The sequence below is a fragment of the Lontra canadensis genome, unplaced genomic scaffold (assembly GCF_010015895.1).
Source record: "Lontra canadensis isolate GAN:19392208 unplaced genomic scaffold, GSC_riverotter_1.0 scaffold17, whole genome shotgun sequence".
In the NCBI taxonomy this organism is placed as follows: Eukaryota; Metazoa; Chordata; class Mammalia; order Carnivora; family Mustelidae; genus Lontra; species Lontra canadensis.
In genome coordinates this window covers 11,570,085-11,597,034 of record NW_022631011.1, presented here as the reverse complement: position 1 = coordinate 11,597,034, position 26,950 = coordinate 11,570,085, and the positions used below count along the sequence as shown (strand labels likewise).

The following is a 26,950-nucleotide window of genomic DNA, read 5'->3' as shown; positions in this document are numbered from 1 at the left end:
GTGGAAAAGGGGCAGGAGGAGAGGGAGACAGAGAATCCTAAGCAGGTTCCATGCCCAGGGCTGAGCCCTGCATGGGGTTCAATGTCATGACCTTGAGATCATGACCTGAGCAGAAATCAAGAGTCAGATGCTCAACTGACTGAGCCACAGGCGCCCTGTAACTAACTGCAATTAAAATAAAAACTTGAGGTCCTTTATCCATTTTGAGTCTATTTTCGTGTGTGGTGTAAGGAAATGGTCCAGTTTCATTTTTCTGCATGTGGCTGTCCAATTTTCTTAAAAACAGTAGTTCCAAAATTAAGAATGTTCTGAAACTAATTGGATTTTACTATATTTTTTAACCAGAGGAAGAAATTCATAATTTTTAATTGCTTAAACAGGGGCAGAACACTCAAGCATTTTGCTGACAGGTAAGCCTTGGTATTAAGTTAGAATTAATTATAAACAACATGGCAAGAATAACTCTTATTATTTGGAGTTAGTAAGAGAAAAGAAAATAAGCCAAAAAAGGCCGGTGGAAAATGAGGCAGTTTTTTTTTGGTTTTGCTAAAGTATCTGAAGCTTTTTATTCGATGTCATACCAAAGTAAAACCAGAGCGCCAGGTTACCCTCTTTAAGCAGAGGCTGTTTTCAACAACTGATAAGCAAGAGGTGAGAGCGTGCCTGCAACCACCACCTTACACTTTCCTTCCTGCTTTCAAAGATGATCTTCAATCCGATCAGCTTGTAAGAATTGGATCTAGTAAGAAGCACCTTTCTTGATTCTACCCAGGAAACCACTATCTCCATTTGCCCACTGATCTTCTCCGGTCTTGGAAAGAGGAGAAGAAAGAGAGGGAGCTAGATGGGAGACCTTTCTTCTTTGCTCCCCCTAGTCCTTTCCCCAAACTGTTGACAGATTTTTGTTAGTTTCCCTTCCAGCTTACCTTCGACCATAATTTTTTTTTTTTTTAACTGTGGTCTTCTGGACACAAATTTTCTAAAAGGAGTTTCCACATATCAACAACAGGAATAACCGCGTGCTATATCTGTTATTGGCAATTCCAGAAAGCCGTTCTCTGTGCAGTTGGGATTGTTTAAGCCACCTGCCAGCATCTGTCCTCTCAGCCCTTCAGTGTTGGTTAGGCTCTGGAGGGGTGTGCATTTACCTCGGGTTGGGAGGTGAAATACAGGACGCCCAATTAAATCTGAATTTTAGATCAACAATGTTTTTTTTTTTAATATAAGTATATATTACATATATGTATTACATGGGGGTACACCCATACTAAAAAAAAAATGGATCTTTTATCTAACATTCAACCTTAACTGGGTGTGTCTTTTTTTGGTTTTATTTTTCTTTTCTTTTTTTGTTTTTGCTAATTGTGCAAGCCTACTTTAATCCCACAACAAATCTCAAATGCCTCACTTTCCCAGTCTGTAAAATACCTGATCTGAGGCTCCATGTCCAAGATAATGAAGTAGAATGTCTGGAAAAAATCAAGCCATTATCTGAAGTTGTCTGTACAACTTACCTAATTAAGAGGGGAAAATGAAAAGTAAACCCAGAGCTAGAAAATTAGGAATCTTATTTTGTAAGATATTGTAAGGTACTTTCTTTTTTTTTTCTCTTTTTTTAATTTTTAAAAATTTTTTTAAATGTTTTTTAAATTTTTTATTAATATATAATGTATTATTAGCCCCAGGGGTACAGGTCTGTGAATCGCCAGATTTACACACTTCACAGCACTCTGTAAGGTACTTTCTATTCTTTCACAGACCTTCTAATAGAATAGATACATTGATAGGTAAATTATTAGCTAGTGGAGTACTTGAGAAAGCATCAACCACGTCCACACAACATTGCTAATCAAAGTCCCCTGATCTTCAGTGATTCCAAGGAAGTTCATTTGCAGGGGATTCCAATGAATCCTCCCAAGTCTATCCGTGTGACGTCCCAGAACCACAGTTCGGCATCGTCTAGCAGCATCTTAAAATTCAGAATTCAGGCTCTACCCCAGACCTTCTCCATCAGTCCTCACTTTAACAACACCTAGAGGGGATTCTGTGCACAGGGAAGTTTGAGAAACCCTGAAGCAGAGGATTCACTTGTTCACACATAAATTGACCTTTTGGTTTAATACCGGGTTGAAATAATCCTTAACAAAACTCTTGTTAACACCTAAGAAGAAATCATTTCTTTTGATCAAATATCTTTAATATGCAACTATTTCTATTTTCTTCTTATGAAGATACTAAACGACCATTTCTACTATTGTTTTATAATGAACGTATTTAACAAAAGAAGACAAATGTAAATTTGAAAAAGGCTCTGATAAGGACTAACTGGACAGCCTATTATAAAGAACATTGTGGTTTGTCCTTCATTAAGGACACACTTAATGGCACATACTTCCTGGCCCCCAGAATACAGCAAATCTCTTGTGTTTCTTCATTTTGTGTATTATAAGTTTTGTAAGATATTTATATGCCAACACCACACATGTATCTGTTTGTATCCAGGTTCCTTTAAAACAGAGGGCATGTAGTTTGAGCCTATGACAAATTCCCAACTGCTCTTATGAAATTCTGAGCTTTAAAAAGTCATAGAAAACTTTCCATAGATTTTAATTCCTTTTTGAGTTTGAAATCCTCACTTCCTTATCCCTGCCCACCTGATTTTTTTAGAAGTTACAGTGTTGTGGGGCACCTGGATGACACTCGGTTAAGCAAATCAACTCTTGGTTTCAGCTCCGGTCATGATCTGGGGTCTAAGCTCAGCTCAGGGTTGTAAGACAGAGCCCCAAGTCAGGCTCCTCACTCAGCACAGTGTCTGCTTAAGACTCTCTCTCCCCTAAGATAAATACATAAATCTTTTTTTTTTTTAAAGATTTTATTTACTTATTTGTCAGAGACAGCACATGCACAAGCAGGGGGAGCGGCAGAGGGAGAGAGAGAAGCAGACCCCCCACTGAGCAGGGATTCCCAACAGGGGACTTGATCCCAAGACCCTGGGATCATGACCTGAGCCAAAGGCAGACACCTAACTGACTGAGTCACCCAGGCATCCCTAAATATATAAATCTAAAAAGAAAAAAAAAAAAGTTAACAGTGTTATATCGCAGAAAAAATTCTGGAACTAGCGCAAAAACCTCAGAAAAGCCTAATGCTTAAAACTAGTTGTGCTGCTGATGGGGTGACTTTGGAGATGTTACTTTACGTCCTTAATCAACATCCCGCAGATTAAGTTTTCTCCTCTGCCCAATAGAGACGGTGGAGTCTGGCATCGTCTCACAGGATTCTTGTAAGACTCAGATAACGTGTGAGTCTTTATGAGAACTGTATTATGTAGTGACACAGTCATAAGATTTGTTTAATGGTTTTCACATACGGCTGACAATAGAACAAATATGATCTATGTATTTTCCTGCAACACATCTAATTTGGAAGCAAGGTGATCTTAATTTTAAGAGTTCCATTTATGCATCAGGAATGGAATCACAGAGCATATATCTTACAGACTTAGAGCTTATGGCTGTATGTCCTCAGCACCACAACCTTCCTTCTGCTCCTTAGAAACACAAAGCTCTCCCCCTTGCCTGGGACAGTGACATGCTCTGGGACACCCAGCAATGAATTCCTCGTCGCACTCTGCGAAGTCAAAAGACACAATGTTTGATGTTTTTTCTTCTGTCAGAATTCTATAAGATTCCTCCTGCATTTTTTTTCCCCAGGCAAAATTTACTAATAGATTATAAAACGTGCTTCAATATTTTTAATGCCTCACCTCTTCTTCTAAAACACTATTCCTTCAAAAACACACATCTTTAGGTGGTGATCATAATCAAGTCACTATGTCATTGTTGCAGTCACTTACCAAGTAGTATATCCCCATCCAATCGCATAATTCCAAACTGGAGGAAGCCACCTGGTCATTTCGTCAAAAGACACCCCAGGACACAATTCCGCCCACCAGCACTTAGAGGAGAAACGGATTTATCCTTTTGCTGTTGTTTTAATCAATACAATGTTAAGGGTCCCTGGGTGTCTCAGTTGGTGGATCATCTGAATTTTTTAAAATTAATTAATTAATTTTAAAATTTTTTATTTTTTAAAATTACTTTTCAGTGTACTAGAATTCATTGCTTATGAACCACACCCAGTGCTACATGCAATACGTGCCCTCCACAATACCCACCACCACGCTCACCCAACCTCCCACCCCCCCCCGTCCCTCCAAAACCCTCAGATTGTTTTTCAGAGTCCATAGTCTCTCATGGTTCATCTCCCCCTCCAATTTCCCCCAACTCCCTTTTCCTCTCATCTCCCCATGTCTTCCGTGTTATTTCTTATGCTCCACAAAAAAAGTGAAACCGTATGATAATTGACTCTCTCTGCTTGACTTATTTCACGCAGCATAATCTCTTCCAGTCCCGTCCATGTTGATGCAAATGCTGGGTATTCATCCTTTCTGATGGCTGAGTAATATTCCATAGTGTATATGGACCACATCTTCCTTATCCATTTGTCCATTGAAGGGTATCTTGGTTCTTCCCACGGTTTCGCCACCGTGGCCATTGCTGCTATGAACACTGGGGTACAAATGGCCCTTCTTTTCACTACATCTGTATCTTTGGGGTAAATACCCAGTAGTGCAATTGTAGGGTCATAAGGAAGCTCTATTTTTAATTTCTTAAGGAATCTCCACATTTAGGCTCCGGTCATGATCTCAGGGTTGAGAGACAGAGCCCCGCCCCCCGGGCCCTGCACTGGGCATGGAGCCCGCTTAAGATTCTTTCTCTCCCTTTCTGCCTCAAATTGCACGGGTACACATTCTCTCTCTCTCTCTCTCTCTTAAAAAAAAAAAAAAAAATTTAGATTTTTAAAAAATATTTTATTTATTTATTTGACAGAGATCACAAGCAGGCAGAGAGGCAGGCAGGGGGCAGGGGGAAGGATGGGACTCCATCCCAGGACCCTGAGATCATGACCTGAGCCAAAGGCAGAGGCTTAAACCACTGAGCCACCCAGGCGCCCCAAGATTAGATCTTAATAAAGCTAAATTTAATAAATAAATAAATACAACATAAGACACATTAGTGAGAGTTTGAAAAGATGAGGGAGATAAAAGAGGGGAGGCACTTCTAATCTTTCTACCTCTGTGCAACTATTACAAAAAGAAAAAAAGAATTTCCCTTTTTGTGTAAGGCTCTTGTTGCCTGTATTCACACTCAACAATATTTCACATAAACATTTTCCGTAGCATGTTGGATTTTATTTCCCACAGCCAGCTTAATGTTTCTAGGTTCAGTGTCTTTGCACGTTTTTCTGCCGGGGACGTCTTTCCTTCCCTAGCGAAGTCAGGCTCAGCCTTTGTCTTAGCTCAGGTGGGACTTCCTCCAGGTCCTTGCCGCTGGGAGTGCGCTCCGACCAGTGGGTTCTGCATCACCTGGGAGCTTCATATAAATGCCGAAGCCCTGTCTCCATCCCAGACGTTCTCAATCAGAATCCGTACTGCTTTAAGACTCTCAGGTGTCATGGATTAACATTTGAGGAGGATTGTTCTGGAAAACCTCTCCGAACCTCCTAACCGTGACCTCCCCCACCTCCCACAGGGCCGCCCACGCGTCCAGGGTAGGTCAGGTGACTCACTGCGGGTTGCCTTTAATTCCCCACACGTGGGCCTCCCCAGCTCATAAATTGGTTGGAGATGGGGATGGACTCCTGTGGCTCTTCACGTCCCCGGGTTCGAGCGCGGCGCTTGGCACGTAAGCTTCCATTTTTAGAGTTGTTTTATCCTTCTTCTGACACCGCGGCTCTGTAGATGAAACAAAAATACAGGTGAAAATTTTCGTCCGTGCTGAGAAAGTGGGTAGTCATGTAGGACTGCCTGGGTCACTGGTCCAGTTTGGGAGAGCCCTATAATTGTAGTCTTTACTCTGGGAAACGCACTGGGGGTTGGGGGGGGGAAGAAATGCTTCTCTCTCTGTGAATAATTTCTGGAAGTCCGCTGTTGTAACTTGATCCTTTTGGGTTAAAGTATTGAATATTTGTTACCAATATCTCTGGGATAGCCTACACATTACACATGGCATAGAGGTTGAGCAGCTGGCGCAGATTTTTGTAAGCATTTGATAAGATCTAGAGATAAGGGTTCTCTGACAGAGAAGATAGGGTGCTCTAGTAGGTATTAGGGAAGTTAAATGATGGAATACTACAAAACAGCTTCTAATCCTGCCAGATGTTACAATAGGTTTTATCCTGAATCCTACCATAGGTTGCTTTTTCATTTAAAAAAAAATGTCTATAAAAATCTGAAGATAGGACTCCACCCCCATCCTGCCTTTCATCAGTCCTCCTTTCAAAGCGAACAACTGACAGGCTGGGTTTTTTTTGGTCGTTTTGTTTGTTTCTCCCAGATACTGGTTTTAACTGTAGACAAAGTTCAGGTCCTTCTACACCGAGGTTTTTGAACGCCTACTGAAATTGAACAGCAGATCTGGAGGGAGCCTCCTCTGTGTTCAGGAACCACTTGGTCCTTTCATTGTGGCAGGAACGGTTTGTGAACTCAAGAGTAGACAATCTGATAGAAGGAGGCTGAGCCCAGAAGCCTGCTGTTTTGAATTAGCAGAAGACTGATTAGGGCTTTGGAATCAAGTTGTACCCAGAAACAAGAAATGTCTGTCCTGCAGGGCTATTGTTTGTCTTATTTGAAAGGAACAAGAGGCTCCTGGTACTGCTTACCAATGGCCCTCACAATTAGCCTCATGGAGCATGAGGAATATAAGTATATTCAAGAATGTGTGGCTTCTCTTCCCCTTCGGGAGCCTGTCGCTGTGCCCACCCATCACCATGGACACCAGCTTAAGTTGAGCCGTGAATCTGAGTCTGGTTTCTCTTGCAGAAGGGTGTATTAGGTTGGTTTTCTGTCCTAAGCTGCCTATGTGAGTGTCTGCGTGATGCTATTCACAGTAATTTGCCCAGACAGGGAGCTTGGGTGGGGTTTTTAGGAACCCTCTGACACCTCCAGAGCATACCTTGTTGAGCAATCTGACGCAGGTGAGCCATGCAGGGACGGGAAGAACAATTGTGTTCCATTCACTGTGATCTCAAGCCGAAGTCCATTTGAGTCATATTTTCCCACGGGGTTTGTGACCCATCCCAAAGGAATGAGATTTTAAACACCCTATTCTTGAGAAGTTTAGTGTTGTCAGCCTCGCTCTTAGAATCGGAAAGCCATGTGCATTTTTTTGGTTTTTCGCATTTGGGGGAGTTTGTCTGCAAATGTTAAGTAGATTTTAACTTTGCTGTTTGTTAATTCTGTGTGCATTTGGGAGACTTTTATATTTTGATTCCCCTATCTGGAAAAAAAACTAGCCAAACTGTCTAATAACGATCAGGAATAGAGACTCTAGAGATTAAAAAATGAAGAGGAAGTTAAAATTCCATTTCAAAGATTTAACGTATTAAAGAACTGACAGTCCAACCAAGAGGAAGCAGCAACATCTACCAAAACATTCAAAAGAAAAATAAGCATGATTTAGGAGTCAAGACAAAGAATGCTTGTCTCTACCCCCCTTAAACAATGATCTTCTTTTAAAATCTTTGCAAGTTAGGCACAACACCATTCCTGCTCTTCTTTTTTTTTTTTTAAAGACTTTATTTATTTATTTGACAGAATGACAAGTAGGCAGAGAGGCAGAGAGGTGGGGGAAGCAGGATCCCTCTGAGCAGAGAGCCTGATGCGGGGCTCCATCCCAGGACCCTGGGATCATGACCTGCCGAAGGCAGAGGCTTTAACCCACTGAGCCACCCAGGCACCCCACCATTCCTGCTCTTATGAACGAGTCAATTTAAATTGATTGTAGGAGGGCCTGGGCCTTATCCCAGCTCTGCTTTAAGTGCAGTCCGAAAGCACTTCAATCCATGTGTGACCTCTAGCCTCCTCAGCCGGGGGGTGTCTTACCTTTTACTTCTGCTTTCCCCACGAGAAATGTCAGCACTCTAGAAGCCAGTTGTCAATCCATCTTCCTTAGAATAAAATAGAATAGAAAATGTAATGGGAACTGGACTTTTTCCTCTCAAAGCCTCCATAAGGTTTTCAACATGAGGAAAATACATCATTCAACATGAGGAAAATACATAGTACAGTAGCACACTGAATGATTTGAGTGGCTGAGGGTGGTAGTGGTAGGATTCAGACTTCCACTTAACATATGAAGAATGCCATTGTCGCTCAAAATAGGGAAGTGCTGTGATTTTTGGAAGAGCAGGCACGTTTTAAAGAGCATCCACTTGGATACCCTGCTGAGCTCACTTTTCCCCCGTAAATGTAGTTGTTAGCATTCTGTCTTGTCTCCATCCACCAGCCTAGGCTGGAGAGCTTCTATATCTTCCTCTGTTAAAGAGCAGGGAAGATGTGGAAAAGCAGGATGACTAATCCAGTCCAGCAGGGGGTTGTACTGGGCTGACCCCAGATACAGGCAGAAAGAAGAGCCCTGAATCTTCTTGGTGTTCAAGCACGTGGTGCTTCTAGGAAGACTCAGGGAAGCATGAGCTCTCCCCATGGGGAGCAAAAAGGAAGTACCTTATGGGATAGGGAGGAACAAGAAGGCACAAAAGCTTGTTTCTCTAGGGAGGACCCAAAAGATTGGAAAGAGGTAAGAATCTTAAAGCCCTACTTTAAGTACAATGTCTATAAAGCATGAAAATTCCCACAACAACTTGAGCTAGCTAGCGTTTAACCTTAAAGTGAACAGGAAAGGTTCTGCTTATTGTCTAAAGATGGTTTTGTTCTTTTCTGCGCCACCCCCCTCCACTGCCTACCTTTAGAGATGGTGATCAAACCATGGAGTTTGCTGAGGTCACAGACTATAGGAGAGGCAACAGATAGGCTTCATAAGGGCCATATGAGGGTCACGCTCAAGGCCACGTCCACAAGAGCCCTTGAGATGGGCATTCTCTCCCATTCTAAGCCATTGTTTTCCCCAGGGTTGATTCTACATTGACATTTCCTCATCCTATAACTAAAACTCAGATCCACTTGACAAGGGAGATGTGTTCAAATCGTGATGGCGAACACAAGAGTTTTCCGTTTACACAGAAATCTGCCATAGCTGAAGAATTCTTATACAGAGCAGCAACACTCTAACTGCACTTTACAGAACACTCAGAGCTGGAGCCCCAAGTTTAGACGGTATATCCACAGTCACATAAGGGAGAAAACCTCAGCCCCAGGGAAGTTCACGCCAGGTGCCATGCTCTGTGCAGCAGGCAGGTTTACAAAGGATAGTTGGATTCCCCAAGTAGCTCTTAAAGGCCCATTTAACTCCTAAAGCCATTAAATTGTAACGACCTCCATGGGAAGATGCATGGGGTCTCAAAAATTAAAAGAAATTGGCTGATAAATCCCCTTTGGATACATAGCCCAGTACAGACGAGGACTCCAAGTTCTGGAATCAATGGTCCCTTCTTTTCCCTCAGTTTGAAAATGCAAGTGTGCATAGAAAAGTCCTCAGGACTTGTCTGGAAGTGTTGTTAGAAAGCAATGGCAAGGGGCACCTGGGTGGCTCAGTGGGTTAAAGCCTCTGCCTTCAGCTCAGGTCATGATCCCAGGGTCCTGGGATTGAACCCCATGTCAGGCTCTCTGCTCAGCAGGGAGCGTGCTTCCCTTCCTCTCTCTCTGCCTACTTGTGATCTCTGTCTGTCAAATAAATAAATAAAATCTTTAAGGAAAAAAAAAAAAAAAGCGAAGGCGATCTCAAAAGCCTAACCTGCTACTTTGAAGCAGAATGATAGTTCAGGTATACTCGAGTTTGCTGAAATATTTAGCTTTGGCAAACCTTTTTTTTTTTTTTTTTAAGACTTTATTTGTCAGCACAAGCAGGGGGAACTGCAGGCAGAGGGAGAAGCAGGCTCCCTCTGAGCAAGGAGCCAGATGTGAAACTCCATCCCAGGACCCCAGGATCGTGACCTGAGCCATAGGCAGATGCTTAACTGACTGAGACACCCAGGCATCCTGCTTTTGCAAATTGCTTAAGTTTTTGCTCCTTTTTTGCTTTAGAGAAATTACTTGGTAGTTCATCTGAGCATTCTTCTATCTCTCAAACACACTGGATGCCTGTGTGGTAAACTCCACTGAGTGTGTTTCCTATACAAAGGAAAGTAAGTGGCATCATTGAGGGTGCCAGTGTAGCAAGATCCAGAACCAGCCGTTTAGGTCAACAGAGAAGAATTAACATGTTTGTGATTAGTACTCCCCAACACATTTGCACAGGTGAGTTAATTAAGTGCATAACATCTTAGAAGGCAGGGAACTCTCCCTAAGGACCTGAAACTCTGGATGAGCACATGACCACTGGGGAATTAGGGATGTAGGGGAGAGAGGAGAAGCAAGGGAAAATGTGCTCTAAGAATGGACTTTGGCTCCTTAATTTTGCTTTGTTCCATCCTTGGTAGCAAGATCTGAGCTATAAATGAGTTGACTTCATTTGGGATCATCTGAGTGAATGCCCCATCTCACTAAGTTCAGGCCCGATTACCACATAGCAGACTGTGGGAAGAGCTCTGAAAACAGATCATGGCCTTGCCCCTTGGTGTGGTTTCCAGACCAGCAGCATCTAGAAGTTTCTAGAAAGGCAGAATCTTAGACCCCTCCCTAGGCCTACTGAATCATAATCTGAATTTTAAGATTTTCTGCAGATGCAAAATCTGAAAAGCACTGCCATGAAGGAAACTGAGAGATAAAATACTTATTTTCCTCTAATTTTCTGAATGAGGAAAACAGAAATGGCTTTTAAATCCTACATCTCCTCTAAAGGGACAGCAGTCCTAAGTCTCCCTGTTGTTCTTCGCTTCCCTGTCGATATGTTTGCCCTCGTGGTGTAGTTATTAGTGTCCGTGAGCTCCTTGCTGGCCATACCATGCACTGCTCACCCTTTAGACACTCAACCCTCAGCAGGGCCTGTCGGATATACCAGATGCGTAACAGGGTGTTCATGAACTCCTGCTCTGAAGGCCAAAGTCCCAGCCCTGACACAAGCCTCTCTCCACGGGATCTGCAAGATGAGAATAAGAAATCGCTTCCCTCAGTGGGTTAACTGTGGGAAGTCTGTGAGCTGACCCAGGCAACATACTTCAGCCCGTGCCTCACACACACTAGCTGCAGATATGTGATAACTTGGGCTTAGGTGCTCAGTGTTGAACAAATGAATAGATAGGAACTTCGTATAAAAAACACTTTATGAAGATCAAAATCTGGTGTTTTGTTGCTTCAAAAATAGGCAATCTTAATATGTAAAGAAAGCCTGATATAAGGCAAGAGAAAAGGAAAATGGGTCAAAATGAACCCATAGAGAAAGCATGTGATTTGGACTCAGAAGACCAGAGTTTGTGTCCTCGCTCTAGCCTTGATCAGCTATGGGATCTCCTACAATAAACAACTTCCACAATTACTCTTTATTTTCTGGGGTTATGCAAAAAGGGGGAGGCAGTTATAACTGACCAGTTAGGAGGGCAAGGCCCACCTTGCTCATTATTATATCCCTACATCTCAGCCCATGGGTGCCCTGTGATGTGTTGTTTTTTTGTTGTTTTTTTTTTTCCCCAAAAGATTTTATTTATCTGACAGAGAGAGACAGCAAGAGCGGGAATACAAGCAGGAGGAGTGGGAGAGGGAGAAGCAGGCTTCCCACTGAACAGGGGAGCTCCCAATGTGGAGCTCGATCCCAGGACCCTGGGATCATGATCTGAGCCGAAAGCAGATGCTTAATAACTGAGCCACCCAGGCACCTCTCTGATGTGTTTGTTCCGTTGGACTGGAGCACGCACTCTCAATGGAAACAAAACCTAAAAATTGCATTGATTTGTTACCCTCTACATCTCAACCCTAACAGACAAAATCTATCCCTTAGTATTTAAATTTTTAAAGATTTCATTCATTTGAGAAAGTGCTCATGCAAGCATGTACCAGTGAGGGGAGATAAGTGAGCACTGAGCAGGGAGCCCAGTGTGGGGCTCCATCCCAGGACCCTGCGATCAAGACCTGAGCCAAATGAAGATGCTTAATGACTGAGTGACCCAAGCACCCCTAAAGAGAAGGTTTTAAGAAACCTTTCAAGTTGGAGGGGCACCTGAGTGGCTCAGTCAGTTAAGCAGCTGCCTTCAGCTCCGGTCATGATCTCTGGGTACTGGGATCGAGTCCCAAATCAGGATCCCTGTTCAACGGGGAGCCTGCTTCTCCCTCTCCCTCTCCCTGCCTCTCCTCATGCTTGTGCTCTCTCACTGTGTCAAGTAAATAAATCTTTTTTTTTTTTTTTAAGATTTTATTTATTTATTTGAAACAGAGAAAGAGCGATCACAAGTATGCAAAGAGGCAGGCATAGAGAGAGAGAGGAGAAAGCAGGCTGCCTGCTGAGCAGAGTCCGATGCGGGCCTCGATCCCAGGACACTGAGATCATGACCTGAGCTGAAGGCAGAGGCTTAACCCACTAAGCCACCCAGGCGCCCAAGTAAATAAATCTTTAAAAAAAATATTTCAAATTGGGTATTTTGCCTGGGTATATTTCCCATAATAGATTGGGGTTTTGTTCCCACGCCCCACCCAAGTTTTATCCACAACAATGTAACTGGTGCTTCTGCTCCGGGGCAGCACTATTTCCCAGGTGACTGAAATTTAGCATAAATTTCCCCCATCGAATAGTTACTGATCCAGCGCCCAAACATTTTGTAAGTGGTACTCTTCTTGACCCCCACAGCAGCACCCCCCAAAACCGTGTTGGTGGTTATCACAGGGTGCACACTAGTCCCAGCAGAAAACTTAGGGATAGAAGCTATGCGAATAATCCTGAATATTTCAATAAATTCCATCCACTTCACACTTTTAACAGACTACTGAAAATGTTAGTGTGAAAGCCTTCCCACATGACACTACAGTTAGACACGCTTATCCATCTTTGGAGGGTGGTCTTAGCAACCCTGGATACCCAGTGTCCTAACAACCCTCCTGCCACAGCCGAAGTCTTATTCAAATCTCCTATTACCCTTTCAACACTTCTCCTCTATTCCTGTTCTGCTTCTTTGGACAGTCAAAGGAATAAGATGATAAAAATAGGACACGTGCAAAGCAAGAATTTCATTTCCACGATAACCTTAACGCTAAATTTGGACATTGGGCTCAAAGTGAATGTGATCCCAGTCACTGCGCTGCTTGCCTGCTTCGTGAACATTCTGCTACATTTCATTATCGGTCATACTTGTGAGGAAAGGAGCCATTCTTCTAGTCCAACTATTTTCCAGGATCTCTGATTAAACACCAATAAAAGGATAAGTAATTATTAAAAATATTCACAGAATTAATACACAGGTTATTTCTCGTATAGTTTGTCTCACGTCTGTCTTTTTAATTTTACTTTTGTGCCTTTGGCATGGTGGATAGTCTATTCTAGAATAGAAAGGGCAATCTCAAATTATTTTAATCCTGGTTCGCATGGGAAGTAACAGATGGAAAAAGGAGGATTCTGAGAGGGGGATGAGGCTCAGTTTGTATGAAAATAACTGAATTTCTGTTTTATTATAGCTATGACTTTAGACAGTTTGGGGGGATTATACTTTATTTTTATAGAAGCCTAAATCACACGACCAAAAGAAGTTTATAACATCATTACCATTCTTAATGTATACCATCAAAATCCCTTTATCAGCCGGCTATAATTTTTCAAAGCCCTTAAATATACAATACAGGTCATTTTGTAGTCTGGCTTGCTTAAGGAGAGGAATGCATTGTACCACACTCAATGCCCAAGATTCAGTGTAATTTGACCTCCCTTACTCGATGGATAATCTCATTTGGTTTGGTTTCCTGGTGCGTGCTCAGCTCTGTGCTTCCTGGCAATCCTGCCGCTAGTTCCCCGGGGAAGTTAAACCAGGCAGGCTCTCCGCCTCCCTCTGCCGCCCTGGGGAGGGCTCTGAGACCAGCCCACCCAACCCAGGCCAGTAACTGAGCTGGTGTTTGGCCGAGAAAGGGCTCTCCAGAAGACTAATATGGAGTAGGATCGGCCGAAGGATTAATAGCCTGTGACCTTCTGTTAATGTTTATGAGCTGCATTCTTCCTAGAAAGCTGTGGCGCTCCCATCCTAAAGAATGTGATCTACAACTGGAGGGATTGAAAATCTGCAAGCACCTGCAGGGAATTTGGAATTCAGGATACAGCTCATTTTGAAGGTCCAAAGAGAATTTAGTCAACTCCTCAGGGGAGAAAACCTTGGTTCACATCCCAGTGGGGTTCCCTTCTTGGAAAAGCCAGGAGCAACTGGCTTAAGGTTAAAGCCTTTTATGAGGAAAAGGCTTTAACCTTGCGTGGTCAGAAACCTCACTGGCTAAATACATAGCACTGAAGGAAAAGCCAGATCTTCCTCCAATTGTGGGCATGACTGGAAAATCTTTACAACCCTTTCTTCATTCTGCTGTCTCCTATGTGCTGGCTTTACCGCTGGACGTGGAAGCAGTCTTTGGTGGGGGGTGGAGTGGGGCTTTCAATCTAGGACAGATGTTCTGGGCTATACCCATGGGATGTCAGAATTCTGAGTTTGTTCAAAGAAAGAGCATCTGATATGTCTAGAGGACGAGGGAGAATGGACTTTTGTAGCAACAGAGAATGTGCTTTGTTAAAGCGTGTGGCCATGTCGTGACTCTGTTTCTAACAAAGAAACTTGGTCTTTTCAGTTAAAGCCAGTAAACTAAGAGAAGGGGGCTGGCTTTCTGAGGAGCTGCGTAGTGCTCAAAATAGGAAGAGTGAAAGTCAACAACGTCTTTCCTAACATGAAGGAAGACTCTACATGCTCCTCTCTGTGTGGGGGTGAGGACAGTTCTATCCTCTTCAATGTGGCCCAGTTCAGAATAGAGAATACCTGCCTGCCTTGTCACCCTTAAGAGCCACGTGGGACCAAATGCTAGACCTGGACCAGTAAGGGTGAGAATTGGGGGACGTTCTTGCATAACATCAACTCAAAGCTATCCGAGATCCTTTTAAATATGCAAAACTATGAAACTGCTACTTTGAAGTTCCTTCTGGTCTTCAGTGTATTTGTATCTATTTTGACTTTTTTAGAAGATTTTATTTACTTATTCATTTGTTTGTTTGTTTGAGAGAGAGAATGAGAGTGAGAGAACAGGAGGAAGGTCAGAGGGAGAAGCAGACCCCCTGCTGAGCAGGGAGCCCCATGCAGGACTATTTCCCGGGATTCCAGGATCATGATCTGAGCTGAAGGCAGCCACTCAACCAACTGGCCACCCAGATGCCCTCTATTTTGACTTTTAATGAAAATTTAGAAAGTTTGACATGGAGGAAAGCGGGGATAGCTGCAGAGAATTCTCAGATAGGCAAGACTGGACAGAAGACTGTCAGTAGAGGGTTCCAAATGCTAGAATCCTGGATGCTAGAAATATTTTTTCTTGGATCTGTACAAAGTGGGGCAAAGTCGCAACCCCATCTTGCCCACTGTCTCAGAGCTTTTTTTTTTTTTTTAAGATTTTATTTAATTATTTGACAGAGAGAGCGGGAGATCACAAGTAGGCAGAGAGGCAGGTGGGGGCGGGGGGGTTGCAGGCTCCCTGCTGAGCAGAGAGACAGATTCGAGACTCGATCCCAGGACTCTGAGATCATGACCTGAGCCGAAGGCAGAGGCTTAACCCACTGAGCCACCTAGGCGCCCAGAGCTTTTGTTCATCTCTGGAAAAGTAGGAAAATAAGAGATTCTTGCTCCACTGTCGTTGTTGTCCAATCTTTTTTTAAATTAAACTTGGTTTTTAGATAACTGTACGTGAATATGTAGTTGTAAGAAACCATATGGAGCTTTCTCATGTGCTCTTGAGTCACTTCTTCCCCCTCCATGATAACATCTCATGCATTGGTCACAACCAGGATATTGACAAGGATACATGTTCAAGCTTAGTGTTGCCCTTTGATGATTACCCCCTCCTCCCCCCACTCCTCTAATGCTCCCCCCTACTCTTCCCTACTCCTACAACCATTAACCTGTGCTCCATTTCTACAGTTTTCTCATTTCAAGACTGTTAGATAAATGTAATCATATGGTATATGACCTTTTGGGACTGGCTTTTGCCCCTCAGGATAATTCTCTGGAGGTTGATCCCAGCTGTTGTGTGTATCAATAGTTCTTTTTTTATTGCCAGAGAGCATTCCATCGTAAAAGGGTTTGCCACAGTTGGCTTAACCATTAACCTGTTGAAGGACATCTGGGTTGTCTCCGATTTTGGCTACTGCTAAGAAAAACAGCAGCAGCAACAACAACAACACACACACACACACACACACACAACCCCTGCTATAAATATAAATTTTCATTTGGAAAAATGCCAAGATGTACAATTGGTGGGTTGTATGGTAGTTGCATGTTAAAAAAAAAAAAAAAAAGAAAAAAGTTTGCCAGAGTAGCAGAGCCATCCAACATCCTCACAAGTAATGTGAGTGCTCTAATTCCTTCTCAATGTTTCACCTCTCTATTTTAGCCATTCTTCTAAGTGTATAGTGCTATTTCATTATGGTCTTTAATTTTCACCTACCTAATGGCTAACGATGTTAAATATAATTTCATGTGCTTTTTGACTATTCACGTATCCTCTTCAGCTAAATGTTTCTTCATGTCTTTTGCCCACTTTCCAATGGAATTTTTTTTTTTTTTACTGTTGAGTTTTCAGAGCTCGTTATATATTCTAGAAACTGGTCCCTCTGTCAGATATGTGGTTTGCAAATATTTTCTAATTTATCCCTCATATTTGCATCTACTTCACAGGGACAAAAGTTGTTAATTTTGAGAAAGTCCAATTTATCCCTTTTATGGATTGTGTTTTTGGTGTCAAGGCTAAGAACTCTTTGCGAGGCCTCAGGTCTCAAAGATTTTCTTTGTTTTTCATAGCTTGTATTTTATATTTATACCATGTTCCATTTTTTTATTTAAAGATTTATTTATTAGAGAACATGAAAGAGCACGAGTGGAGCCAGACGTAGGCTTGATCTCACCACTCTGAGGATCACAATCTGAGCAGAAACCAGGAGTGGGCCACTTAACCGACTGTGCCACCCAGGGGTCCCCCATGCTCCTTTTTTTTTTTTTTTTAAGATTTTATTTATTTATTTGACAGAGATCACAAGTAGGCAGACAGAGAGGGAGAAGCAGGCTCCTTGCCGAGCAGGGAGCCTGATGCAGGGCTCCATCCCAGGACCCTGAAATCATGACCTGAGTCAAAGGCAGAAGCTTTAACCCACTGAGCCATCCAGGTGCTCCCCATGCTCCATTTTTAATTTTTATATTAAATGTGAGACTTTTGGAGAACTGCCTTGCCAGTGTCAAACATCACAGACAAAACTGCCTTACCTGCCACCTCCACTGGCGGGGGTGTGGGGCGGGGCTTATGTTTCCACCCTTGCCAGGCTGTGCCTTCTTGAGCACTCAGATGCCAGGAGCAGACCAAAGACTTTCCGGGGCTTTCGGATCTACAGCGAAGATCTGGCTTTTACAGAGATGTGGCACGGATAAAGGATGGAGTAGACACTCACGTCCGTCTGACTCCTAGAAGCTGTCACTTTCTCGATGCACAATATGGGCCCCTTGCTCCATTACTCTGAGCCTCAGTTTCTTTATTTGTATTAAGGTTTTGGAGATTAAATTGGATAAAATATGTGAAATGACTTGTACAAAGGCTTTTCAATAAATGATCCCATTCTTCAAACTGACCCGTTACAGCTGCTGAGAAACAAGCAACGGGCCATTGTCAGACAACAGAAAGGGCCAATTGTATATAGCCAATCCTGAATTTTTTAAGGATGAATTATCTATTTGATAGGTAAACTAGGAACCTTGTACTCTTCCTAGCTTGGTGGCCAGTACTTTCCCTGATAACATAGCTACTGAGTACTAGTTCAATAACAATGGCAAATGAAAGTTCTGTTGTAATTCAGTTCATTGCTGGAAGATTTACGGACTTAGGAAAATGATATGGGTAGGAATGGATTTTTTAATTTGACTATCAACTATCATTAAATTATGAAAAGATGTAAAACATCTAGGACATTAACTTCTCTAAACTATGTGAAGAAATTCTATCAGAAGAAAAAATTCTTAGCTTACCTGAGCTCAGTCCTTAAGACCATCTATTTTAAAATACCTGACATTTTTAAAACAAGCTAACTTTACAAATGATGTTTGAGCTCTTTCTGAATAGTATAACATTGAAAAATCAGCTCCTACCTTAACTTTCTCTCCATACCTACCATTTTCCTGTTCCTATTTTTTTCCTACCATCTCCTCTTTCCCTTATAGAAAAGGTATAAAAGGCCTTCCTCCTTTCTTAAAAAAAGAAAAAAATTCACCCAGCAACAACTCCAGACACAGTTCTGGAGATCACCTTGCATTGGGTCTACCACAAATATTTTTATGCAATTGACTTAAAAAAAAAACAACAACAACAACATAGGCACCAAAGGCATTTGTGTTTTCTGTTCTAGGACAATTTTAGAAGAGTAATGGGCTGGGTGAGCACCTAGGTAGAAGGCAGCAGTCATTTCTAATTTGTTTCGTGGGTTGGTGGGAAGACAATTAAGGCTGGTGCACATATGCATTTGGGTCTTTTTTTTTTTTCTTTAATCAACATCTGCATGAGCCATAAGCAGCCTCCCCAGGAACCATCCACTTCTCACCCTCACACTGGACGGTAAAAACCTAGAGCTCAGACACATTTCTTAGCCTCGAGAATTGTCTTTCATTAGTTTACTTCTCACTTAGCCATTTCATTAGTTTACTTCTCACTCTTCTTGTTTTGAAGAACAAGAGCTAATGCACATAAAGGAAATTATCATTTGTTGGTGCGTATAGTTTTGAAGTTTGATCCTGGCATTGTTTAGAATGCCTGTCCTCTCAAAAATCTTCTGATTAGAATAAGCCTGTGTTGGTACCAGATGTAAAACCTGCCAATAAACCTGAGGTTAAGGAAGCTGATACTCTAGTGTTGGCCTTTGCTATCCCGCTTAGAGGTCCTCCTTCTTGGAGTTATTTGCTAATACATGAATTCTCATCACATCAGACTATCAGGGAGAAAGGTAAAAAGAAAAAATTATCTTCATAAAACTGACATACTGTTCACAAGCCATAATCAACCTCAAAGTTGATTTTTTTTATATATATATATATAAAATCATATATATAATTTTTTATATACATATATATATATATTTTCTGAGAACCAAATGCCTTGGCTAACTTAATCTCTCTCCTATGGTAAAACCAATTGAATTTTGATGTTGTGTATGTGCTTTGATTTCCCTTTCCATTACTAACCACACCTAACGAACTACATTAAAATCCTTCGCTCCTATGTTTTCATCCTATTAAGTATTCTTTTTCTTTCTTCTTTTTTTTCCCCCCCACTCTCCCAGTATCCCACTCCTCAGCGGTACAGTTCATCTCGTCAGCCAGGGAGAGAGCCTGGATGCTCAAGGTAAGATTTAAATCTAAAATGGTATAGAATTCCTTGTCTGCAGATTAAATTGAAGTACTCATGCCTTTGTAACAATTTATTTTCAAAATTCCATTATACACAAATTATAATGTATTATAATTCCCGTAAACATGCTCCATTAAAATGTTATTTTTCAAACTATATTCCATTTCCCATGTGTATGAAGGGCTGATTAACTGCTGATTAACTGCTATCAGCAATTCCTCTAAAAATGGTCAAGCCAATTAAATTTTAATTTTGGAGATATTATTAGTGATAAGTGGAAGGAGAACCTATTAAGATCTAGGCAAGTAACCTCAGGACATTTCATGGTATTTGTGAACAAACAATTTTTAAATTTCACTTATTTATAATAAAGAAATCAAGACAATTGCTCAGACTTTACAAAAGAGGGTGGAGCATATTTGGGAAGGAGACAAAGACTTCAGCCTCCCCCCCCCCCACCCCCCAGTTTGAGATTTGTGTTTGAGACACAATCATTTGACCTTCACTTATTTCCCACTGGTATTCTGAATCTCTCTCATGCCTTCAAGGTTCATTCACTTTCAGTAGCTCCCTAGAACAAAGGAACAATTAACTGAAATTCCACCAGATGGCAATATTTGGAAAGCCATCCACAGAGGTTTCAAAGCTGAGCGCTACTATTGTTCAGAGAATAGTCTCAGTGTAAGACGTCCTCGACTTCCCCAACGGTATTCTAAACATCTCTAGTTTTACTTCTTTCCCCACCACATCGAAAGTTTTTATTAAAAAAAAAAAGTATATTAGGGAGTATATAGGGTATTTTCTTTTGTTTTTCATTCTGGAATAAAATTAGAAATGTCATTCTTAAATAATTCTTTAGGGTGTCCATATTAAAAGCTCAAATCAATGGATAATATACTATATTTGGTTTGGGATTTTGTGGTGATAAATGCAATGACTAATGGTCAGTTTTAAATTGAGAAGAGAAAGCTAAAATTCTAAAAAAAAAAAAAAAAAAGCTTTTTAAGGAGGGGAAACTTGCAGGTATAAAATACTTACTTGTATTGATTCGGAATAATTTATCTAAATGGGATGAGTAAACTTCGCTCCTTTTGCTGTAATGAAAGTGGAGATCCTGAACCCTGACTGGACTTTTCAGAGACCAGAGGTGGGACAGAGGGATCCAGAAAGACATCTAAGGGCAGTTAAAATAGAAAGCACCAAAGAGAGTCACCTAGGCTTGCTTCGTACACCTAGAAGCAGACCTTGAGTGCTCTTGGAAACGTGCTCTTGTGCCACTAGCCCTTCTGGTAGGGGACTTACGTGTCTGGAATGGTCCTGGTTTACTTCCATGGTCTTGGAATATAGTCTCATTAGTACCCCTTTTCACCTTCCAAAGTATCTCCATTTGGACGATAAATTCTATGGTTGCCTACATTCTAGGCTGGTTTGTTCAAAGAAAAAGTAATAGAAAAAGGTGGCCCAATAGCCAAAAATGGTGTGTGTTTCTAATTCTCCTTAGATCTAGGAGACAGAATAAATGCTCCCTTTTCTGTAAAGGGCCACGTCATGAATATTTTCTGCTTAGCGGGCCATACAGTCTGTCACGACTATTCAACTCCCTCTAGTGTGACAGTCACCGTAGAGAATACATAAATGAATGGGCTTGGCTGTGTTCCAGTAAAGCTTTATTTACAGAGACAGGTAGTAGGTGACTTTTGGTTGGCAGGCCAATTCTCCACCATTTCCTCTCCCCTTACCAAGAAGACAGCCATCTTTAAATCCTCTCCTTTGTCTCCCTATCCTTTCTAGGTCTCAGCCTCCTTACTTAATCCCAGTTTCTGAGACCGTTGATAGTTGCTTCGGTGACTAATCTCAGAGGTGTGGTTCCTGGGCATCCTTGACGGAGACTGGCCATTGGCTTCATATCCGAGTCTGTTTCTGTACTCTGCGCACCAGGCTTGTGCCTTGTATCTCGTGACCTAGAACAGCTGCACTTTGAGACCGCGCTTGCATCCTAAAGTTAAATCCTGAAGCAATAGCTATTTAGTAGACAATTTAATTTTATGCTTTGGTCCTCACTAAATAACTGTTTATGGAAAATATAGCCACATGAAGGAAAGATGAATGTTGGCTAGAGCAAATTTTTATTATAAAAATGGTACATTTAAAGGAAAGTTTGGAAAGAAAAAAATGACCTATAACACCATCCCAAAATAACTGTTTGGTCTCTTGTATATTTGCTTTGCTCGCAAGTATTCCTGTTTTTCTATCCTGGATGTAAACTTGGTGTTTCACTTAGCATTAGTCAAAAACCTCTTTCAAGAATCTTCAGAACTATTGTTAGAATAGAACAGTATTATTGTATCTGTGTGTCCTAATATCCTCCAGTTTTCTTGTTGTTTTGACTCCATCTAATTTCGTTTTTTTGTTTTTTTGTGGTTTTTTTTTTTTTTTTTTTGGTCTCTTTCCTTAGTACAAAATCCCAGAAGTGGATTATTCAGAGATATGACCATTCTTAGGACTTTTAATCTAGTTTACCATATTTCTTCCCAAATGGTTTGGAGTCCTTCACAAACATTTGTAATTTGAGAAGACTAGCCTCACCACAACTTGATCAGAAATAGCATTTAATTCAGTAATACTTAGAGTGTCTCATATATATAAAGAAGTGTGCTATTTGCTTTGGTGTGTGTATATATAAAAATGATAGGCTTGGGGCGCCTGGGTGGCTCAGTCGTTAGGCATCTGCCTTTGGCTCCAGTCCATGATCCCAGAGTTCTGGGATCAAGCTCCACATTGGGCTCCCTGCTCTGTGGGAGGCCTGCTTCTCCCTCTCCTACTCCCCCTGCTTATGTTCCCTCTCTCGCTATGTCTCTCTCTGTCAAATAAATAAAATCTTTTTTTTTTTTTAAATGATAGGCTTTTTCCACAAATTTTAAGTGCCTGCTCTGAACTATGCATTGTAAGGTTTCCATGCTAAGCAGAAGATAGCTTCTGTCTGAGTTTGACCTTACTGGGAAACTAAAGTAGATATATATGATATCTATAACTGTATACAAAATGAGATACACCATAGGAGAGATACAGAAAAATACATCGGGATTCTGGCGGTTAGAGATGGCATCTGAGCTGAACCTTGGAGATGGGTTGGATTGGAACATTTAGGTGGTGAGATTTGCTGTTCATTCCATGAACATGTACTGATAGCTGACTATATGTGCTGGACACCATGCTAAAAGCTAGGGTTGTAAAGGTAAACAAGACCGTTCTTATAGCTTAGCATCTAATGTAATTGACTGCTTTAAAAAAATAAAATGTCTGCTGAGTCGGATAGCTTGCCTAGCAGAGAATGCATGGGGATAGGGATGAAGCCAGAGTCCTCTTTCGAAGAGGAGACTTTCATGGCTCTTCCTTCGATACAGTCTTGCTCATTAGCTGTCCTATCAGAATCTGTGGGAGATGGGCTTCTGTAAGTTTGAAGGTTATTCTAATTGGCTGACCAATGTTCGAATTAAAATTGGCCTATATTTCCAGCTCTCCTCTCCCCTGCCCCAAATGAGTCTCTTCACTGAGCAGTCCAGAGCTAGGGTTGGAATCACTAAGACAAGACCCACATCCTGGCCCTGATCCCGTGACGACTGAAGCAAATCACCAAGAATTTCATTTGTATGTTGTTTTTCAAACAGCTGGAAGGAGCCTCAATCTAATCCAACTGACCCATTGTAAAGATGAACGTTGTTGGTTAAGGAGAATTGAGGGATTAGCCAACTGCCAGCTGTTGGGAGAACAAGCCATGGCACCAGACCCTGGCTTCGGTCTCCCTTCCTGCTTGTTCTGTGCTCACTGCTGTAATTGACCCTGTAATAAGAGCAAAAACGAGAATTTAGCCCACACATTTTTTCTTTACGTGAGTGGAGAAGCAACATGTATTTTCACCCAATTCAGACCACCATGAACAAATCTTAAATTTTAACTTCTAAATGAAAAAGCTAAACTGCAAGGAGTAGATGAGTAGTAGAAGTGTGAAACAGATTCCTACATCTGCCATTTTCCTCCTTTAGGATCTGGGCGAATTACTTGGCTGCACTGAGTTTTTACGTGTTGAGTTTGTTGTAAGAATAATTGGAGGTAGTGTAAGTGTCAGATACACACGGGCACTCGGCAAGTGTCTTTCTTGCTCCTTCTGTCCTAGAGCTACAGGCTTTTACAGGGTTCCTTTCATTGATTTAAGGAGGGTTCCCTCTAAAACTCATGAGCATTAAACGATGAAATGAGAACACATTTATAAAAGTATCTGGTCTAGAACTTAATATTCCCATTTCTGAATTTCACTTACCTATGCTTAAGTGGGAGTTTAGAGGTTTTCGTTCATGGTCTTTACCCTTCAGTAGCTTATTTCATATGGTCTGTTGATGTGTCGGTAAGATTTCAGAATTTTCTGGTGTTTACTCTAAAATGTCAAATACAGAGATGACTCAATGAAGAAAATATAGCTAAATATTCACCGTTTAGAAATCTAAACGGTGAGTATGAGTGTATGTTATGCTGTTGTACAGGTTTTTTTCCTACTTACCTGGATGTTTGAAAGGTCTTAGGCCAATTTTTTAAAACTATGAAATACTAAGCCTTGACCATGGCCCCCATCACTGTGCAAGTGACAGAGGGTCCATTTCAGGCCAGAAAGTCAGGGTCTCCACCGTGGTGGTGCTATGGCCCACCGTAGGGAACACTCACAGAGTGGGCAATCCATGCTGAGCACCACGGTAGGACAAGTCCAGGATGCCATGGGAGCCCCTAGCAGTGAGAACAAAGCCACAGCTGGCTCAAGGAGGTCCCACGAGGCTTCCAAGAGGCAGGGACCTCTCCTGTAAGACCTGAAGGAAAAGGAGGAGCCAGCAGTTGTTGAGAAGGGGACGGGAGAAAAGGGAGGATTGTCTAGGCAGAAAGTGTGCAGTCTCCTCAAAGACCTGGAAAGGAAATAAGGGAAGCATCTGGCATATCGGCTCCATTGAAAGAGGCTCAGTAAGGAGCTGCAGCGTCCCAGGAGGTGTGAGAGACAAGGCTGGAGAGACCGATGAGGAGGGGCCTTGCCAGGCTGGTGAACACCTTCGGGGGTATCTTGCAAGTGCCAGTTGAAGTGCTGGAAGCAGAGCGGGGAAACCACCAGTTTCATGGCTTAAAATGGTTCCCCTGGCAGCTGTGTGGACAGTGACGAGGAGGGGATGCAATGACAAGAGAAAGTGAAAGATGCCCAGCATCTGGCTAAGGAGGTGACAGCTGGGGTAGAGAGGTACGTGGACTCGAATACCAATTAGAAGGTGAGCTAGATGGGACCCGGTAAGGGAGAGGCCAGGGGTTAACTCAGTGGACAGGTGCCTTGAGTGTTTGCTGTGCGGTAAGCGCCATGTCAGTGCTGTGAAGAAAAATAAAGTCAGCTCTAGGGACTGCAGAGTGAGTGGTTGCTGTTTGATGTAGAAGAGACCCATGAAGAGAGGTCTTTGCTGGAGCACAGAGTGACCCTCAGGGACTCCCATCTGGGATGCCGAAGTGAGAAATAGTCACCTGGGGACCATGGAGCTGAGTGGGCTCCCTGGAACTTCTGCCAGTGGCAGTGTTGTGGTTGGCACACGTGGGATGATGCCCACGTGCCTGGTGTAAGTGGGAGGTTTGGTGGTACTGCTTGCCAAGACCGGAAACCCAGGGTAACAGAACATTACAAGTGTGACGGCAAGAACCCAAAGCGTAGTATTGAATGTATTGAGTGTAGGGTGCCTGTGACAGCTAAAAGGATGATGTATGTGGGGCTTTGGAGTCTGAACCCCAAAAGAGAAAATAAACCACAAATACAGCCATGGGAGTCACTAGTAGGTAAGCAGTAAGCTGAGAGTGTAGGTAAAATTGCCCAAATAGAGTAGAGCGTCCAAGATCAGCAATATTTAAGAATTAGACTAAGAGAAAGAATACACCCATTTTCATAGCCGCAATATTGACAGTAGGCAAAAGATAGAAGCAACCCAAGTGCCCATCAACAGATGAAGGAATGAGCTAAAGCATTGTATATACATAGGATGAAATATTCTTGTGCCTTAAAGAAAACTTGGTTACATGCTACAGCATGGATGAAACTTGGAGACCTCATGTTAAAGGAAATGTCCATCACAGAAAGTAATACTGTATGGTTCCACTTATGAGATACCGAGAATAAAATTCATGGGAGGAGAAAGTAGGATGGTGGTTTTCAGGGGCTGGGGAGAAGGAGATGGGGTGAGTTATTCAGTGGGTATAGTTTTAGTTTTATAAGATGAAAATCATCCTGGAGATGAACACTGATGCTGGTTGTACACGAGTGTCCATGTTAATACCAGTGACCTGTACACATAAATGGTGAAATTGGTGACATTTATGTTCTGTGTGTTTCCTACAATGAGAGAGGCTGATTAGCCAAACACACAGGAGGAAGACCACTTGTGTATGCTGTCATGGATGCCCAAGGAAAAGAGCGTTTCAGGAACGAGCAAAGGGGGTTGATACGTCCAAATGCTCTGCAAAGGTTAAGATGATAACTAAAAAGTGCCTCTTGATTTTCAGCAACGAAGAGGTAAGTTGATAATCTTGGTGAAGTTAATTTCAATGGCCTGGTCAAACTAGAATCCAAATCAGAGTCCAGGGCAAGTGGAGAGGGTAGGTTTAGATAAGCCTGAAGATATTTGACCGTAAGGAAGAGGAGAGAAAGGGGAACTTTTGGGGAGGAAGAGGGACTGCACAGTTCATTGACGCCAGGAAGGAGCCAAGCAGAGAGGCACGAAAAGTCTGCTAGAAAGTCACAGAGCAGGGCTTCAAGAAGGCAGGAGGCCACTGGCCAGGAATCCACCTTCTCGTGGCAGCAAGCAAGAAAGAATAAGATGGCTGGCTACCTTGTAGGCAAATGTATAGGTTTGGAGGTGGGAAACTTAAAATCTTGTCTAATGGCTTCAGTACACTCTGAAGTCAGAAGCAGTAACATCTGCTCAGAGAAGGTGGAAAGATCAGAGATGTAACAGAGTATTAAAATGTCTGATGTATGCCGAGTGACTGAGTGCTGACTAGGGAAGCAGAGGGGTGATCTGGAAGCCCTGACACCCACTCAGTGTGGGGGGTGGCCCATGGACTTACAGTTGTGCCAGTCTTGGAGGCAGAGTGCTTTATCCCCCAGCGTGGCTCAGCAGTCCAAATGAGGCACATGCACCTGAGCAGGTGAAAACTTCCTCAGAGCTCCTTTTTGGGAGAAACTAGAAAATTGATCATGAGGACAATACATTAAAAACGGGTTAATGCTTTGTTTGAAAGTTTGTAGGTGCCAGATGTGAGGGGGGCTGCGAATTGTTTTGGTTTCAGACTTTTTTGCGGTTACTGCAAGGATGCTAACTCACGATGGCCCCCTGTTGACAGAGTAGATTATTAGGGACAAGCCTGTGCGAACAATTGAGTGGA

General features: G+C 42.3%; 1 protein-coding gene across 2 annotated transcripts in view; it reads left to right on the top strand.

Moving 5' to 3' along the window:
* The window catches only part of MAPRE2 (microtubule associated protein RP/EB family member 2), a 157,250-nt gene that overhangs the window by 8,705 nt on the left and 121,595 nt on the right, over positions 1-26,950 (top strand). For both annotated transcript variants that reach the window (XM_032859619.1, XM_032859617.1), the window contains exon 2: positions 19,431-19,492. Coding sequence is in view for 1 of the 2 variants with exons in the window: in XM_032859617.1 (XP_032715508.1) it covers positions 19,431-19,492 (62 nt within the window). In the remaining variant the exon portion in view is untranslated. The remainder of the gene's footprint in view (positions 1-19,430; positions 19,493-26,950) is intronic.